This window comes from Panthera tigris, chromosome C1, assembly GCF_018350195.1.
Source record: "Panthera tigris isolate Pti1 chromosome C1, P.tigris_Pti1_mat1.1, whole genome shotgun sequence".
NCBI lineage: Eukaryota > Metazoa > Chordata > Mammalia > Carnivora > Felidae > Panthera > Panthera tigris.
Window position 1 is genome coordinate 97,431,817 of NC_056667.1, and position 20,261 is coordinate 97,452,077.

General features: G+C 34.8%; 1 protein-coding gene across 1 annotated transcript in view; it reads left to right on the top strand.

Moving 5' to 3' along the window:
* The window catches only part of SYCP1 (synaptonemal complex protein 1), a 126,787-nt gene extending 108,661 nt beyond the window's left edge, over positions 1 to 18,126 (top strand). Inside the window, exons 29-32 of the mRNA XM_042993787.1 lie at positions 3,582 to 3,761; positions 9,752 to 9,895; positions 17,509 to 17,598; positions 17,696 to 18,126. Coding sequence (XP_042849721.1) covers positions 3,582 to 3,761; positions 9,752 to 9,895; positions 17,509 to 17,598; positions 17,696 to 17,833 — 552 coding nt within the window. The 3' untranslated portion in view covers positions 17,834 to 18,126. The remainder of the gene's footprint in view (positions 1 to 3,581; positions 3,762 to 9,751; positions 9,896 to 17,508; positions 17,599 to 17,695) is intronic.
* Positions 18,127 to 20,261: the final 2,135 nt, after the last annotated feature.

The window sequence follows — 20,261 nt, forward strand, 5'->3', positions numbered from 1 at the left end:
CTGCAGCTTCCTCACTTCTCTCAGCCTTCATAGAATTGAAGAGATTTAGGGCCTTACTCTGGATTAGGTTTTGATTTAAGGGAATGTTGTGGCTGGTTTGATCTTCTATCCAGACCACTAAAACTTTCTCCATATCAGTAATAAAGCTGTTTTACTTCTCATTTGTGTGTGTTCACTGGAGGTAGCACTTTTAATTTCCTTCAAGAACTTTTTCTTTGCATTTACAACCTGCCTGTTTGGTGCAAGAGGCCTAGCTTTTGGCCTATCTCAGCTTTCAACATGCCTTCCTCTCTCTAAGCTCAATCATTTATAGCTCATGCTCTTTTTTTCACTTGAACACGTAGAGGCCATTGGAGCGTTACTGATTGGCCTAATTTCAGTTTTGTTGGGTCTCAGTGAATAGGGAGGCTCCAGGAGAGGGAGAAGGATGGGGATTGGGTGGTCAGTGGAGCAATCAGAACACGCACAGCATTTAACAGTTAAGTTAGCCATCTTATGAGGGTGTGATTCATGGTGCCCCCAGACAATTACAATAGTAACATCAAAGATCACCAATCACAGATTACCATAACAAATATAACAATAATGGAGAAGTTTGACATATTGTAAGAATTATCAGGATGTGACACAAAGAGAAAAAAGTTCCAGTAAGTGAGCAAAATGGTTAAGGAAAAATGTTGCCAATAGGCTTGCTTGACACACAAACAAAAAACATCAAAAAACACACGGCATCTGAAACACAGTAAAGTGAAGTGTAGCGAAAGGAGATATGCCTGTATATGCATCACTAGAAATGTAACCTTCAGAAAAGAATGAACTGGTAGGAGAATATATACATTTCTATGACTTATTATGAAGGGGAATATTTCAGTATTCTAGAATGGGGGTGAATTTTCTTTCAAACTACCCTTCTACCCCAGGAAGTGTTAAATTCCTAGACTTGGCCACAAGGTGGTGTAGTTGTCATTATCAGTCCTTTCAAGAGAGAAAAATTTGTCTATGAAAACAGCTACATTTTGGAAATTCTGAGGATGACTCCTGATAAGTCCAGAGAGCAAAAAGATTTACTTCCATCAAAATTGTGTTATCAACTATGATGCAGAAATATTTAGGAAGGAGGATACAAAAATGCAAGTGTGTGAAAAAAAGCTACCAAAATTTATACCTGCTGGAAAAAAGATTATGAAGTGAGATCTCTAGAACTGGGCAGAAGCCTACACATCACCTCATTTAGCTCCTTGATTTATGTAGATGGACAGATTTAAGCCAAGAGGTACTTGGAGATTTACTTAGAATCACCCAGCAAGATAGTAAAAGATTGAGGAGAAAAGAGTATATTCCTTGACTCTTAGTCTAATGTTTTGTTCTGTTTTTTAAAATATAGTCAACATACAGCGTTATGTAAGTTCAGGTACAACATAGTGATTCAACAAGTTTATACATTATCCTGTGTTCACCACAAGTGTAGCTACCATCTGTCCTATTACATCACCATGATAATATCATTGACTGTAGTCTTTATGCTGAGCTTTTTATTCCTGTGACTCATTCATTTCCTAACTGGAAGCCTGTATCTCTCACTTCCTGTCACCAATTTTGCCCATTCTCCCATCCTCTTCCCATCTGACTACCATCAGTTTGTTCTGTGTATTTATAGGTCTGATTCTGCTTTTTGTTTATTCTTTTGTTGTTGTTGTTGTTTTTGGATTTCACATATGAGTGAAATAATATGGTATTTGTCTTTCTTAGTCTGACTTATTTCATTTGGCATAATAGCTTCTAGGTCCATCCGTGGTGTCTCAGATGGCACAATCTCATCCTTTTTTATACAGTTATGTAATATTCCTCTGTGTGTGTGTGTGTGTGTGTGTGTGTGTGTGTGTGTGTGTGTGTATGTATACCACATCCTCCTTATCCATTTGTCTATTGATTAGTCCAGTGTGGGATTTAAAAAAAATTTTTTTTTTAATGTTTATTTTTGAGAGAGAGACAGAATGCGAGTGGGTTAGGGGCAGAGAGAGAGGGAGACATAGAATCCGAAGCAAGCTCCAGGCTCTGAGCTGTCAGCACAGAGCCCGACACGGGGCTTGAACTCACGAGCTATGAGATCATGACCTGAGCCGAAGTCAGTTGCTCAACTGACTGAGCCACCCAGGCGCCCCAGTGTGGGATTTTTTATTAAAAATTTTTAAATGTTTTATTTACTTTTGAGAGAGAGAAAGTGCGAGTGGGGGAGGGGCAGAGAGAGAGAGGGAGACACAGAATCTGAAGCAGGCTCCAGTCTCTGAGCTGTCAGCACAGAGACTGATGCAGGGCTTGAAATCACAAACCACAAGATCATGACCTGAGCCGAAGTTGGACACCTAACCGACTGAGCCACCCAGGTGCCCCAAGTTTTTTCATTTTTAAATTAAAATTAATTAATTTAGAGAGTGAGAGTGTGAAAGTTGTAAAGGGGGGAGAGGGGGAACTTGCGGGGGCGGAGAGAGAGAGAACAAACCTTAACCAGGCTCCATGCTCAGCAGGGAGCTCGACACGGGGCTGAATCCCACGACCCTGGGATCATGACTTGAGCTGAAATCAAGAGTCCGATGCTCAACTGACTGAGCCACCCGGGCTCCCCTACTCCCAATATTTTTATAGCACATGTGGTCACCTCTTAATCCTGCATCTTATACCCTCCTAATTTAAATTTATGGCAGACTTAACCACTGAACTTTTGAGAATAGCCCTTTGTGTGTGGTTTGTATGTGCTCCGTTTTTTCTTGTGAGTAATTGCCATGCATGGAGACAGTGGCAACCAGGAGAAGTGATAAAATACAAAGCAACTAACACAATTCCACTAAAGTAGCTACTACGAACTTTTACTAGAAAGATAGGTCAGATGCTAAAGAGAAGATACATATGAAGGTAGAAAAAAAATGGAAGACATTGAATTGAAATAAAACCTAAGTATTTAAAGTAAATTTGCAATTTGTTTCAGAATTGAAGAAAATTTTTTTCTTCAAAAAAATTTTTTTCTTAAAAAAAAAAAAACAAACATTTTTTTTTCCTCCTGGAAAAAATTTCTGGTTCTTTACTTTTATAGGTTTTCTTACCTATTTTTCTTTCTTTTCTTTTCTTTCTTTTTTTTTTTTTTTTTTTTTGGTGGGGAGTAAGGCTGGTGGATAGGAAAGGCGATATTTTTATAGATGAGAGAGAAGAAATACGAAAGCATAAAAGAGAATGGATAGAAATGAGAATAAACTGCCCTCTGGCTTTTAGACTATTGTAATGAACAACAAAGAAAGGCTTTTTTGCTACCAGGAATAGAGGTTTTTCTTTAGCAAATCCTCAACTTTTGGTCAGTTAGAGAGTTGAGATGTTTTATTTCTTTTTATAGCAGCTCTGTGAAGACAGAGAGGGGCAGATACCATTTTCATCTTAAATGGGAAAATAAAGTGATAGATATAATTTATTGAAAGTTATTTAATAATAAATTTGGGGGTAAATTCTAGTTTATTCCAGTGTTATCTCTAGTAGTTGCTGCACTTTAAATGACATATAGTGATGATTTTATTCCTATTTGTTGTTCAATATAGAAAACACAGACATCTCTGTTGGAAACACCTGAAACTCATTATTGGAAGTTTGATTCTAAAGTAGCTCCTTCACAAAATATATCCAGAAACATCACATCAGTGGACAATGGCAAATCCAAAGACAAAAGAGACTATTTGTGGACATCTGCCAAAAGTACTTTATCCACACCATTGCCAAAGGTTGGTTGCTAAAATTTCTAAGAAGTTCATAATGTTTTGGTTAAAAAAGGTTTTAGTATCATATGCCATATATCTGGTATTGCACATACATATATAAAACCAATTCAGTTTTTGTGATACCAGCATGAAATGGTTTCCTTTTTTTTTTTTTTTTAAGTTAAAAAAAATTTTTTTTTAAATTACTGTCTACAACTTAATGACATCTTGGGCAGATTCCGTAAATTTTTGGCATTCACCAGGTGGCATTCCCTGATGTGGGAAATCTGGTTCTGACTTGGCATTTTTCACCCCAGTTGCTTCCTTTGTTATTTACCCTTCATCATCTTGCTGGGAGAGTCCTTTACTTAGCAGTCAGCCCTTGGTGGATCAGGTACCACCAGGAGGTGGCTGAGTTACTAGCTATCTTCCATATGCCCACTTAATCCATGGGGAATTCATTCAGCCTTTCCGTGCTAAATGGTAGTACAGAATGTCTACTCTGGCCCGCCTCCCCTCCCCCACCACCATCCATCTCTCTCTCTAATTTCTTTATACTCTAAACTATTCAGCCAGATGCAAAGACAAATGAAATTTCTTCCTAAGTGTGTATCTAGTGAGGTATACATTAAGTGTGTATCTTCTTAAAGGTGTCCCTAGTTTTATATTACTTCCTCACTTGGCTTGGAACTTGAAGGGAAAAATATCTCTACCTCTTTGTATCCTTCTAAGTTGAAATTTCATACCTTTCCTTCTCAGTTTCCTTAAGATAAGGAAACCTCTTTTCTTCCCAGAAAGGAGGTGTTTGGTGCTTGTATGGCCAGTTTAACCACTTTTTAATAAGCCCGAAAGAAGGATCGAAGGATCCAGGCTTTAATCATAGGTTACTTTCTTTAGAATATGGGTTACTAGCACTTTTTTCCACAGCTTTGTGCCCCAGTTAACAGTTCCAGAGCAAAAAGAAGAGTCTCTCACATCCTGTTGATACATATTATCCACACCATGGAAATTATGAAAATTAGTAAACTACATGACTTAGAGAGGCTTTTATATAAAATTATTTTGTTGTATTTATAACTATATTATTCACATAAAATGATCTTTATAGAAAATGAACCTTACTTAAAAAAAAAAACTTTTTATTGAAATATATGCAAAAAAAATGCCCAGGTCTTAATTATACAATTGGATGAATCTTTACAAACTAAAGATGACTTTTTTAGTAATCAGCATTCACAATAAAATACAGAACATTACTATCACCTCTGAAGATCTTCTTGCCCCCTTACTAGCTTCTCCCCCAAGGCTAACTACTGTCCCAACTCTAATATTTGATGTATCTGTTTTTGCATTTTCTATAAACAGAATCATTATTTTTGTTTTGGCTTTATTCATTTAACATTATGTTTGTGGGACTCATCTATATTGTTGCTTTAAGTTGTAGATTCTCTGTTTTTGTTCCTGTATAGTAATCCATTGTATGATGTGCCATATTTTATTTATTGTATTGTTAGTGGACTTTTGGGTAGTTTCCAGATGGGACTTTTATGAACAGTGTTGCTATAAAAATTCTAGTATTTGACATGTATGTATTTTGGTTGGGTATGTCTTTAGGAATGAAATTGCTGGGTAATAGCATTATGCATAATATGTTACATTTTAATAGATATTGCCTGAGCTGTTTTTTACTGTGATACAAAACATGTGTTTTTTGTTTTTTGTTTTTTTCCCCCTCATGCCAGTTCTCTGATTGCAGACACCAACTAGGTGTCCCACAACTTGATTAAATTCTCACACTACCTGGAGCTAATGTAGATCCCAGTAAGTTAGGGCTCAGTCTCATAAGACTGCTTCCACTTCAGACACCAGTCACAATCCTGGTTTGCCACTTGTACTACTGACCAACTGGCTCTAAATTGGGGGTTCCCACAACCCCCTCCTCAGGTTTGCTAATTTGCTAGAATGACTCACAGAACTCAGGAAATTCCTTTACTTACTATTACCAGTGTATTATAAAGGATACAACCCAGGAACAGCCAAATGGAAAAGATGAGTAGGGCAGGGTATAGGGGAAGGGGTATAGAGCTTCCATGCTCTCTTCAGGAGTTCCATCCTTCCAGCAGCACCTCTGTGTGTTTGCCAACATGGACATTCTCAGAACCCTATCGTTTAGGGTTTCTTTTTAATGGAGATTTCACTACCTAGCATGATTGGTTAAATCATGGCCATTGGTAACTCAATCTCCAACCTCTCTCCCCTCCCAGGAGGTCAGGGGGTGGAACTGAAAGGTTACAAACTTCTAATCAAACCTTGTTTTTTTCCGGCAATAAGCTACCATCCTGAAGTTATGTAGGTGCCCTTTACTGCCAATTGTTTCATTAACATTAACTCTTGTCCAGTTGAAAGGAGTTCATTCTGAATAGGAAAAGACTCCTATCACATTACTGTCAACAAAGACCAAATGTTGTACCAAAAGATGCTCCTTTCACTTAGAAAATTACATGGGTTTTAGAAGTTCTCTGTCAGGAACCAGGGACAAAAACTAAAGGTATGTTTCTTGTTGTACCACACTGCCAATCATTTAAAAAAAAAATCATTACATCAATTTATATCTAAGCTAACAGCGAGTGAGAGTTCTAGTTGCCCCACATCCTTGCTACCACATGGTACTTTTTATCTTTTTGATTTTAGCCATTCTCATGGCTGTGGTGACTTTACTTTTTAAAAAAGAACATTTTTACCATAATTTTAGATTTACAGGAAAATTGCAAAGGTAGTACAGAGAATTCCTTTATACCAGTCACTCAGTTTTCTACATTGTTAACATCTTACATTACCATGTACATTTATCAAAACTAAGAAACATACATTGGTACATTACTGTTAACTAAACTTTATTTTTCCATTAATGTTTTCTTACTCTTCCAGGATTCAATCCAGGATACCACTTTGCATTTAGTTGGCATACTTCCCTAGTCTTGATCTTAAATTTTTAAAGTTTATGTATGTATTTATTTATTTATTTATTTTGAGGGAGAGAGAGCATGAGTGGGGAGGAGCAAAGAAAGAGGGAGAGAGAGAATCCCAAGCAGACTCTGAGCTGTCAGCATGGACCCCAGTGTGGAGCTCACAAACCGTAAGATCGTGACCTGAGCTGAAACCAAGAGTTGGGCACTTAACCAAGTGAGCCCTAGGTGCCCCTAAGTATTTTCTAGTATACCGTTTTAATCCTCTTGTTTTTTTATTATACTTTTTGAATTATTTTCTTAGTGATTACCTGAGTATTAACGTCTTAAAATGATTTAGTTTGAATTAATACCAATGTAATTTCAACGGTATACAAAAACTTTGCCCAAACTTAGTTTCATTCCCTCTCTCTTTTGATATCATTGTCATGCAAATCATATATTTATACATTTTAAGCCCATTGATACAGTATAATAATTATTGCCTTATGTGTCTATATTTTAGATTAGATAGGAAAAAAGAATTATAAACAGAAATACATGTATACTATCTTTTATAATTATATAGTTTTCTTTACTGGATGGTTTTGGTGTATATAGAATTATTTGGAAACAGGTTTTTTTAAGTGCTTTGGAGTCAACCTATAGCTGTTTTAACTCCATGCTTTATGGTAGAAATCAACTGTATGTAATGAGTCACTTGTCTCTTACTGCTTCTAGTTTGTCTTTGACTTTTGACAGTTTGATTGTATGTCTAAGTGTAGTTCTAATTGAGTTTTTCCTCCTTGGAGTTTGTTGAGCTTCTTGGGTGCATAGATTAATGTTTTCACCAAATTTGGGAGGTTTTCAGCCATTATTTTTTCAAATGTTTCTTCTTCCCTTTCTCTGCTCTTATCTTGGAACTCCCATTATGTATACTTGATGGTGTCCCACAAGTCTCTGAGGCCATGTTCATTTTTCTTCTTTCTATTTCTTAGACCAGATAATTTCAATTGAACTATCTTCAGGTTCATGGATTCTTTCTGCTTTAATCTGATATTGAGCCCCTCTACTGAACTTTTCATTTCAGTTATACTTTTCAACTGCAATTTTCAATTTGGTTCTTTTAAAAAAAAATAAGTTTTATCTTTATTGATAATTCCATTTGGTTAGAGATTGTCATCATACTTTATTTCTTTAGATATGGGTTTCTTCAGCTCCTTGAACATATTTAAAATAACTGACTTAAAGCCTTTGTCTAGGAAATCCATGACAGGTCTTCCTTAGGGATAGTTTCTTTTGATTGTACCATCCCAACCCCTGTGATGGGCCATAGTTTTTTGTTTCTTTGCATGTCTCATAATTTTTTCTTGAAATCTGAACACTAAAAATAACATAATGTGACAGCTGTGGAGATCAGATTCACCCCTGTCCTTAGGGTTTGTTGTTTCTGCTTGTTATAGTTGTTGTTTGTTTAGTGACTTTTCTAAACTAATTCTGTAAAGTTTGTATTCTTTGAGTGCCACTGAAGTTTCTACTTGGTTAGCTTAATGTTCAGCTAATGTTTGAACCAACTGAGCCTGTACCAATAAATCTCCCAATTTTTACCAATGGACTGTAGGTACTTATTAGGGTATACCTTCAGCACTCAGCCAGACCATTGATAACTGAATCTTCAAGCTCAGCTAGGGCCTTCTTAGGTCTTTCCTGTGCTTGTTCACAGTCCTATGCATGTGTGGCTTTCTACATTTCCAGGAATGCCAGAATTTTTGAAGTTTTTGTCTAGTTTATCATTTGACCTGTTAAAATCATTGCCTCATGGAACTGCAAAGTGAAAACACTTGTCTATAATTGTCTTGATAAATGCTGTGTCCTACTCAACACCAAAGAGAAAGCTTTTGTACTGAATGAGTTCTGAATCAGGTTAAATACAGACTAGCTTGTGAGGTCTTTCACAGAACCCCTAGACCGGTCAAATAATGACAACTCTTTGGGAATAAAAGCTTTGAAAGAGCTCTCAATTTTGTTTTGCTCTGACTAATGGCTGCCAGTCTGGACCGGGAGTGTGGGATGTTATTTTTATGGGTAACATAGAGAATGGGAGCTAGGATGAAGAAAAGTTAAGACACCGCAAAGCTTGCTGTTCTTATGGAAGTTCTGCCAATTATTTTATTTTATTTTATTTTATAATTAAAAAAAATTTAATGTTTAGTTTTGAGAGAGAGAGAGCGAGCGAACATGAGTGGGGGAGGGGCAGAGAGAGAGGGAGACACAGAATCCTAAGGAGGCTCCAGGCTCTAAGCTGCCAGCACAGAGCCTGATATAGGGCTTGAACCCACAAACTGTGAGATTATGACCTGAGCTGAAGTCAGAAGCTTAACTGACTGAGCCACCCAGGCACCCCTCTGCCAATTATTATTTTTTTTAAATAAACACTACAGTTTGTGACAAGCTTTTGGTTAATTTCCAGAGTTCTGAAAAAGTGGACTTTGACCATTTTACTAGTATTTTATTGCTTTATGGAAGAGAAAATTTTTGGAGTACCTTACTGTGCCATTTTTGCTGATGTCACTGACCTAACTTTTTAAGGTACTTGAAAAAAAATTGTAAAACTTACGGGGAAATATGGAATACTAAACATTGACTAATGTGAATTACTTAATCAACAAAATATAAGCATACCTATTTTCTCATAAATCAGTAAGGATTTTTGTAGAGAGAGCTAAACTCACTCTGTTTTTTGGTCTGAATCATTGTTAAAAAAGTTAAAAATCCCTCTTCTTAAGATCGTTGACTCCTGAAGTTGAAGAGTGTCTCTCCGCACTCTCTCCTGCCATTATTTTCTTCAGTAAGTTGAAGGGAAGGACAAAGAAAAAGTTTTCTATTAAAAATTTTTGGAAGGAAGTTGTAAGTTTTAGCATCAAAAATACCTGAATTAAATTCTTATCAAAAATCTCTATATACATTCCACTAATAATTGAGAGTTATTGATTGCTAAAGACTTAACTTGCCTTTATTAATAATACGGGGTTTTTGATGGGAAAATGTATTGTTTTTCTTTTTGGATAGGCATATACTGTGAAGACACCAACGAAACTAAAAATTCAGCAGAGAGAAAGCAAGAATATACCTACCGAAGAAAGTAATAAAAAGAGAAAAATGGTCTTTGAGTTTGATATTAACTCGGATAGTTCAGAAACTACTGATCTTTTGGTAAAAATACTACAAATCAGTATTTATTACTTGTTTACATTATTCATTATTTTTATACATTACTTTTTGATGTATATGTATAATATATACACATAGCATCTACCATTGCAATACTAAAATATAGTAGAACTCTACTACAACACAGAGCCCTATATGCTTTTGCAGCATTTCGGATAGGGTTCAAATAATCTAACTTCAGTAAACATGGCATTTTGAATTACTTAATGTAACATAGTTGACACATGATTAACAATCTTGTTTTCCAGCAGAGTGTTACAAGGAATTTTTAACCACATTTTCTCTTTTTTTGTTTCTTTTCTTCTTCCTCTTTCTTTCTTTCAGAAAGGTTAGATGAATCTTGCTATGGCCAAATTTGTTATTTAGGGCCCCTTTTGATTTTGCTAATATACATGTTACTTCATTTTATACCACTTTTTGGTTGAAATCTGTATCAAGGTATAACATTACTATTATTCTTAAAGAGTTAATGTATTAAAGATGAGTTGTTTAAGGAAGATATTTCCCCTAGCAGTTTGTATTAGTAATTACTCCCTACCATGAGTGTATCCACACATACCAGTGTTTTCTGAAGTTATAATATTGATTTATTGAGAATAGTTAAACTTAGATTCATTTAATTTAAAACCAAATAAATCTCATCACACAGAATGAAGCAATATACCAAAGATTCCTAATTACAAAATTCCAGTTAAAAGCACTTGTTTCATTGTTGCCACTTACAACTTTTGAGATTCTTCAAGCTTTTTTGGGACTTCTTTGTTCTGGAAAAATGAGTAGCTGAAGTCTTAAAACTTTAATTATTGAAGTTAACATACAGAATCCTTACTCAAGTACCTCTTGTTTTATAGATGTTAACATTTTAATGATTAAAACTGAACCAAGCAATGTTTCAAAGACTACATAGATTATTTCTTAGAACAATCTCCTGTTTAAGAAGTATAGACAATGTTGCTGTTCTCATTTTACAGAAGAGGAAACTGAGTCACACAGATACCTTGCCCAAGATCACATAGCTAGTAAGGCAGGGAGCCAAAATTTGAACACAGACCATCTAGCTCCAAAGCCTATGTAAGACCATGTACATAGTAACTTCCAGCTTAAACTGAAGTCCAGATATATAAAAATGTAAGGAGAATTAGTAGAAAGACTATGAGCTCTGGGATTAGACACTCCAGGGTTGGAATCCCTACTATTTTTCTAGCAGTGTGAATTTAGCTGATCTGAGATTCAAAATGACTCATCTCATTTTTAAAAGGAGCATCACAACTTTGCAACACCATAAACATACTACACTATTATATGTATACACAATTATTTCCACTTGTCTAAAAAGACATTTCATGTCTGTTTATTTGGTTATAATTATCATTTGAAGTTACTATTTTTGTAAATTTCTTAACTGTTGTGTTTAAATTTTGATGAACATTCAAATTATTATAAAAAGTTAGATGTAAAAATGGATTGTCTAAGTGATCTTGGAGAAGATGGTGGAGTAGGACATACCACAAATTTATTTCTCCACCTAGATAGCAATTGTACTTGCAGAAATTGCCAGAAGTAACTATTTTGGAGCTCTGGAGACTATTTGAATGCTTGCAGTTTCCAGGGTTGCAACTTGGTAAATTATAGTTAAGTTTGCAACCTTAAGAATGGTGGTAACTACCTATCATCCAATCCATAGGCCTGTGGCAGACAGCTATGCTCAGGTCTTGGCCATAGCCAGGGTAAGCAACAAGGACTTTTTCTCTGAGTATCAAGGTTCATTGTTCCATATCATGATTGCTGCTTCTCACCACTGAGGTGCAGGCACAGAAACTTCCTGTCATTCTTTCAACCCTCGCTGGCTTGTGTCTTCTTAGAGGATTTAAGTGAACTGTACCTGTGGGGTTTTTTTTTGTCTTTTTGTTTTTTTTTTTGTTTTTTTTTTGCCTTCCTCTTCTTTTCATTTTTCTTCTTTGGAAGACCAGGCATTTAAGAATTAGTACATTCAAAAGCACTCACATTTATGGGGTATTTAAAACCACTACATGTGCCCAGGGAAAGACCGGCTCAGAAAAAACCTGAGATCTCAAATTTTCACCTCATCCTGATCCCTGGCATAGAAACTTATACAACATAAAATAAAAACAAAACTAACCCACTACAGCAAACCCTGGGGAAAGTGAAGAATCTGATTTGCAGACCTATCTAATTATAAGATTCCAGTGTCTAGTTTTCAACAAAAATCACAAGGTATACAAAGAAAAGGAAAGTATGGCTATACAAAGGAACAGAACAAGTCAGCAGAAAATGTCCCTGAGGAAGCCCAGATGTTGGGCTTACTAGATAAAGGTTTCAAAACAACCATCTTAAAGATGCTGAAAGAGCTAAACGAAGACATAGACAAAGACAGAAAAATGATGTATGACTAAAATGAGAATACCAATAAAGAGATAGAAATTATAAAAAGAACCAAGAAGGAATCCTGGAGTTGAAAGTACAGTAACTTAAAATGAAAAGTTCATTAGAGAGATTCAAAAGATTTGAGTAAGCAGAAGAATTGATGAATTTGGAAATAGGATCATTGAAATTACTGAGTTTGAGGAAAGGAAAGAAAAAAGGAAAAGTGAGTAGGCAGCCTGAGACTTGTGGGACATCATCAAACATATCAATATATGTTTTGTACGAGTCCAAGAAGAAGAGAGAGAAAAAGGGGAAAAAATATTTGAAAAAGTAATAGCTGAAAACTTCTCAAACTTTGATGAAAGAAAATGAATCTACAAATCCAAGAAGCTCGTTGAATTCTAAGTAGTATAAAATCAAACAGACTCACGTCAAAACACATTATAATCAAACTGTCTAAAGACAAAGAGAATCTTGAAAGTAGTGAGAATCAACTCATCACAAACAAGGTACTCTCAATACAATTATCAGCTGATTTCTCACTGAGAAGACTTGGAAACCAGAAGACAATAGTTTTCCATATTCAAAGTGCTGAAAGAAGAAAATCGTCAACTGAGAATTTGATACCTGCAAAAACTGTTCTTCAAAAATGAGGGAGAAATTAAGACATTCCCAGATAAACAAAAGCTGAGGGAGTTACCAAATAATTTACACAGGAACTTATAAAAGCTAGCATTGTAATTTTGTTTGTAACTCCACCTTTTATTTTCTACAGGATTTGAAAGAAATTGCATCAGAATTGTTAATCTACATTACTGGGTACCCAAGGTATAAAGATGTAATTTGTGACATCAATAACAGAAAAGGAGCATGGAGCTGTATAAGAGCAGGATTTTTGCAGGCTATTGAAGTGAAGTTGGTATAAATTCAAATTAGATTGTTATAACATTATAGGATGTTAAATGTAATCCCCATGGTAACCATACAAAAAAAATCTGTAGAATATACACAAAAGGAAATGAAAAGGGAATTGAAACATTTCACTACAAAAAAAAAAAAAATCACCTAGCCATAAAAGAAGACAGTGATGGAGAAAATGAGAGAGAAACAACAAACCTATAAGGCATATAGAAAACAAACAGCAAATAGGCAGAAGTTAGTCTCTCTTTATTGTAATTACTTTAAATGGATTACACTTTCCAATCAACATAGATTTACAGAATAAAGAATGATCCAACTAGTGTCTTGTCTAAAAGAGACTCATCTTAGAGCCAAAGACACAAATTGAAAGTCAAAAGGTAGAAAAAGATATCCCATGCAAATAGTAACCATAAAAGATCTGGGCTGGCTATACTTCTATCCAACAAAATAGGTTTTAAATAAAAAAAGTGCAAGAGGCAAAGAATGACATTTTATATTAATAAGAGGTTCAGTACAGCAAGAAGATATGAGACTTTTAAACATTTATACCTAATAACAGATCCTCAAGGTACATGAAGCAAGTCTTTACAAAATTGAAGGGACTAATAGTTCTACATCAATAGTTGGATACTTCAATACCCCACCTTCAATAAAGGATAAAACAATCAGAAGATAAATAAGGAAATAGAGGACTGGAAAACCACAATAAAGCAAATAGGACTAACAGATCTATACAAAACACTCAACAACAACAGAATACACATCATTTTCAAGTGCACATGGAATATTCTTCAGGATAAGCCGTATAGATTACAAAACAAGTCTCAATACATTTTAAAAGATAGCCATCATACAAAGTATCTTCTCTGACTACAATGGGATGAAATTAGAAATCAGTAAGAGTAGGAAAATGTGAAAATTAACACAGTTTTAATCAGAGAAGTCGTCACAAGGGAAATTAAGACTTAGATATGAATAAAAATGAAAGCACAGTATATCAAAATTTATGTGATACAGCAAAAACCACACTCAGAGGAAAGGCATAGTTCCCAAATTCCTACTAAAAAAGAAAGATCTCAGTTCAGTAACTTAACTTTACACTTTATGTAACTAGAAAAAGAAGAACAAACTAAACCCAAAGCTAGCAGAAAGAAGGATATAATAAATATTCAAGGGGGAGATAAACGGAGAATAGAAAACAATAGAGAAAATCAATGAAACCAAAATTTATTTGAACAAAATTGACAAATCTTTGGCTACACTAACAAGATGTAAATAACTTGAATCAAATGAAAGTGGGTACATTATTACTAATTATTCAGAGATAAAAAAATACTGTGACTATATGGTAACAAATTTTATAACCTAGAAGAAATGGACAAATGGGTAAAATCCTCAAAACACAAATTACCTAAACTGATTCAAGAAGAAATAGAAAATCTCAACAGACTTATCTACAGTAAGTAAAGAATTTGAATTAGTAATAAAAAAACTCTCAACAAAGAAAAGCCTTGGACCAGATGGTTTCATTGATGGATTGTATCAAACATTTGAGGATATAACCTTCTCAAGTTCAAAAAAATTAGAGAACTCATGCTAACTCATTCCCTGAGGCCAGCATTACCTTGATACCAAAGCAAAATACAGATATCATTAGAAAAAAATTAAAGACCATTATCTTTTATGATTGTAGATGTAGAAATCCTCAACAAAATATTAGTCAAATTCCACATCATATTACAAGGGCTATTCACCATGACCAAGTGGGGTTTTTCTGAGAAATACAAGGATGGTTCAGTATAAGAAAATTAATGTAATATATCACATTAATAGAACAAAGGGAAAAAATTCATCTCAATTGGTATAGAAAAGGCACTCAAGAAAATCCAACATTTTTTCATGATTAAAAACTCTTATAATGAAGGGAAAATTCCTCAGCATGATAAAAAGTACTTCCGAAAATCCACAGCTAACATCATAGTCAGTGGTAACAGATTGAAAACTTCCCCCTAAGATTAAGAATGAGACAAGGATATCCGTTTTCACCACTGCTAGTCAACATTGTTCTGGAAGTTATAGCCAAGACAAAAAAGACAAAGGGAGAGGGAGGGAGCTAAAAAGCCGGCATACAGATGGAGTACTGGGGTACAGCTATGTGCAGATGTCATGATCCTATCCATTGAAAATCACAAAGACTCCACAAGAAGGCTACTAGAGCTAATAAATGAAGTCAGCAACATGGAAGGGTAGAACACATGACATCAGTTATGTTTCTATACACCAGCAATGATTAAAATCCAAAAGGAAATTACTACCACTACTACTACTACTACTACTACTACTACTACTAGTACTATTATTTAGGTACAAATCTAACCAAGAAGGTAAAACGCTGAAATACAATGAAAACTATAAACATTGCGGGAAGAAATTAAGACTTAAAGAAATAGGAGAAAATTCTGCTTATGGATAGGAAGACAACATTGTTAAGATGTCAAAATTACCTCTGATACTAAAATTCATACAGAACTACATGGGTCCCCAAATAGCTAAAACAATTTTGAAAAAGAAGGATAATGTTGGGGGATTCATAGTTCTCAACTTTCAAATTTTCTACAAAGCTAGTAATTTAAGCAGATTAATACTAGGATAAGGACAGATATATGTGGAATAAAATAGCCCAGAAATAAATCCTCACATATATAGTCAATTGATTTTTGACAAGAGTGCCAAGACCATTCAGTGGGTAGAGAAGACATTTTTTTCAACAAATGGTGCTAGAACTGGATATACCCATATGCAAAAGAATGAAGTTGGACTCTTACTTTATACCACATATGAAAATTAAGTAAAAATGGATCAAAGATCTAAACTTAATGCTAAAACCATGAAGTTCTTAGAAGAAAATATTGGGAAAATTTTCATGACATTGAATTTGGCAAGGACCTAATGGGTATGACACCAAAAACAGCCAAGAAAAAAGAAAATAAATCAATTTGACTTCAAAATTAAGAATTTTTTGTGCATCCAAGGACACTATTAAAGTGAAAGGACAAGCTAGAGGGTGGCAGAAAATATTTCAAATCATATATTTGAAAAGGGATTAATATATAGAATACATAAGGAACCCCTATAATTCAACACCAAAAACCATACAGCCCAATTTAAAAATGGACAAAAGACTTGAATAGACATTTCTCCAAAGAGGATATATAAATGGCCAACAAGCACATGAAAAGGTGAACGTTACAGAGTTAGAAGGACAGATAAGGTTTTGTTTTAATTGGGTTAATTTATTTTTATTTGGGCAGTCATTAATGAATTATCAGTTTGCTATGTACTGAGTAAAATTTTAACAGTTTCCAGGATGATTTAAAAAATTTTTCTTTTCTAAGCTGGTCTGGTACATACTGGTTCTGAGTATAACTGAAAAGGCAGCTTTTTATGAATTACTGAATTCTGCTGAAATCTTAGAATTCATGAAAATCTCTCTGAATATTTTTATTCATGAAGCTTCTGTAAATGTGACATTAGGAGCAGGAAAAGATAATGTAAACAGATTGCTTGCCTGACTAAATCTGTGTAGTATATTTATTAAGAGAATGGATTCTGGAACCAGCCTACCTGGATTTGAATCCTGGCTCCACCTCTTATTAGCTGTATAATCTTAGGCAAGTTACTTAATATTTCTGTGTCTTCATTCTTCACCCTCAAAATGGGGATAATAATAGTATACCTACTTCATAAAATTGTTGTGAGGATTAAAGCTAAAATACACAAAGTGATTAAAACAGTTTCTAACATAAAGTACTAAATACGTGTTAGCTATTGTGTAGGGACATTACAATACTCATAAGTTGATAATTGATAACATTATAGCTTTATAGGATTATAAATGCTTATTCTAAAGCTGAAGTGTGAGTTTGAATAAGTGGGCTGGGGGGAAGGGGAAGGAAAGGTAGTATAAAGACTCTGAAACTGAAATAGAAATAACTAAATAAGTACTATTCATACACATCTTGTATTTCACATAACCTTTCAGGAACACAGTTAATAGAATCCAAATCTATGTCCTTGTTTGACAGATGGAGGATTTATTTTGTCATTGTCTTCAGTTTTTCTTCTTTTTTCTCTCCTCTTTCTCCTCTCTCTTCCCTTCTCTTACCTCCTTTCTTCCTCTTTTCCCTTCCTCGTTTTTCTCCTCCTCTCTGTGATATGTAGGAAAAATCTTAATAACAAATATCAGTGATGACAGACTCCAAATTAATATTTTTGTATCTTCCTTTAAGGGCATGGTAGCAGAAGAAGACACATCGAAAAAACTGTACAAGACTAATAATCCACCAACTCCTCATCTTTGTGTCAGAACACCAAAACAGGTATCTTTTCATTTTTACTTCAGAAAGCAAATTTCAAAAGCTGGACTTTATCTTTTTAAATTAGATATATTATGATTTTATTTTATTTTATATTCAGACCCCTTCATCTCTAACAACGCCTGGATCTACACTGAAGTTTGGAGCTATGAGGAAAATGAGGGAAGATCGTTGGGCTGTAATTGCCAAAATGGATAGGAAAAAAAAACTAAAGGATGCAGAAAAGCTATTTGCTTAATTTCAGAAAATAAGTGTGATTAAGGAGCCTAATAACATCTTATTTATAGTTAATTAAAAATGTTTATTTTCTGAAGAGCCAGTTTCTGAAATTGAGACTTTTTGCATAAATAATTTGGTTTTTAAAATTTGTATATTTTGGCCTAAATTGAAATAACCACATGTTACCTGAAATCTTGTAATTGTATTCAAATAATAAGAAGATTGTATTTTGTTTTTACCTTTTCTTGTATTTATGAAAACTGTTTTAGCTAAGTTTTCAAATTTGTAAAGTTATCCATTAAATGCTAGGAACACATTGAGATTTACTCTTTATTCTTTACTATTAAAATATTTTGAACGCAAATAAATGCTTTTCATTGATTCTGTGAGGTCATCTGAACAGCTTATCATAATTTTGATAATATTTGTTTTTAAAATCTTAAGGTCCTTTTAGTGAAGTTTCATAATTCTGAAGAAGCTTTATCTATTTAGTTGTAGGGGGAAAAAGGCTATACCTTTTAGCTATACTAAACTTTAGAGCTATACTAATAGCTCTATCTATTTAGTTGTAGGGGGAAAAAGGCTATACCAGTATGCCTTCATAACATTATTTATTCAACACTTACTAATTTAAGCAAATATTTATTGAATGCCCACTAAGAGCAAAACACAGTTCTAGATACTGGAGATATGACAGTGAACAGAACAAAAAAAAGAAACCCTCTGTTTTTGTAGAGCTTACATGTTAGTGAGGGAAATAGACAAGACAGAAAATTTAAAGACCAAAACATAGTGTACTGTTAATGGTAATTGCTAGGAGAAATAAAACAGAAGAGTACTAGGGAGTATGAAGAAGGTTGGACTTTTAAGTAGAGTGGGCCTCACTGAGATAACATTTGAAGATCTGATGACTAACAAGTGAGCCTGTGGCTCTATGGGAGAGTACATTCCTGGCGCAAGGAACAGAAGTTCAAAGACCCAGAGGTGGAAGTGTGCCTACTGTATTTGAGAAGCAGCAAAGAGGTCACTGTACCTGGAGAATCATGAGCAAAAGGAAGAGTAGAAGGAGAAAAGGTCTATCTTTATCAGGATGGGGAATTTGGGTGGGCAGTTTATGTAGTGCTTGTAACTACTGTAAGAACTGTGGCTTTTACTCTGAATAAGATGTGAAATTAATAGTATTTTTTAGCAAAGAAGAGCTATGATCTGACTCAAGTTTTAACATAAGGACCTTTCTGACTACTATATTGAGAACAGATTTTGAAAAGAAGACAAAAGGCTAAAACAAAACAGGAACTTTTTTTTTTTTTTTTATTTTAGAGCAAGTGAGGGAGAAGGCCAGAGCAAGAGAGAGAGAATCTTAAGCAGGCTCCATGCCCAGCATGGAGCCCAAGATGGGGCTCAATCCCATGACCCTGGGATCATGACCTGAGCTGAAATCAAGAGTTGGACACTCAACTGATTGAGCCACCCAGGTGTCCCAGGAAGTTATTTTAATAATGCATATGAGAGATGGTATTTGGCTTGAACAAGGGTGAAAGCAGTAGAGGAATAACGTGGTCAACTTTTGGATCTGCTTTGAAGATTAGATCTGGGACGTGATAAGAAAAAGAGCCAAGGATAATTTAGTATTTTCGGCCTGAGCAATGTAGTTTTGGACATGTCAGGTTTGAAATGCCTGTTAGACATCCAAATAGGGGATGGTAAATAGGCTTAGAGACCAGTTTAGGGTAGTGATATAAATTTGGTGGGAGTTAACAGCATATTTAAAGCTATCAAACTGGATGAGAACATGTATAATCATGGGTGTGACTGTACCTAGAAAAGAGGAGATTAGAGAGATGATAAGAAACCATCAAAAGATTAGCTAAGAGTGATAGTGAAGTCAAGCAAGAAAGTATTTCAACAAAGAGGGAGTGATAAATTGTGTTAAATACTGCTCAGAGGTAAAGTAAAATTGGTTAAGTTGTTGTTAATGTGGAGCCTGGATGATCTTAAGAATGGCAGTTTTGGTGACTGGAATTTGAAGGGGACAGTCAAGAGAATGGGAGTAGAGGAAGTGGAGATAACATCTCTATCAAGAGTAAGAAGCAGTATGCCTGGGTGGCTCAGTTGTTTAAGTGGCTGACTGGCTCAGGTCATGATCTCATGATTTATGAGTTCAAACCGAGCATCAGGTTCTCTGCTGTCAGTGCAGAGCCCACTTCGGATCCTTGGTCTCTCTCTATGCCCCTCCCCTCCTTGTGCTCTCTCTCAAAAATAACATTTTTTTAAAAAGTGTAAGAAACAGAAGAAATTACACTTTAAAGGGAAGAAGATAAATGAAGCAGTTACTAGAAATGGAAGTGGATCAAGAGATTTTTTTTTTTAAAGATCTAAGAATTAATAGCATGTTTAATAATTAGGGAAGGATTCAGGATGGGGGGAAATGATTATGCAGGAGAGAG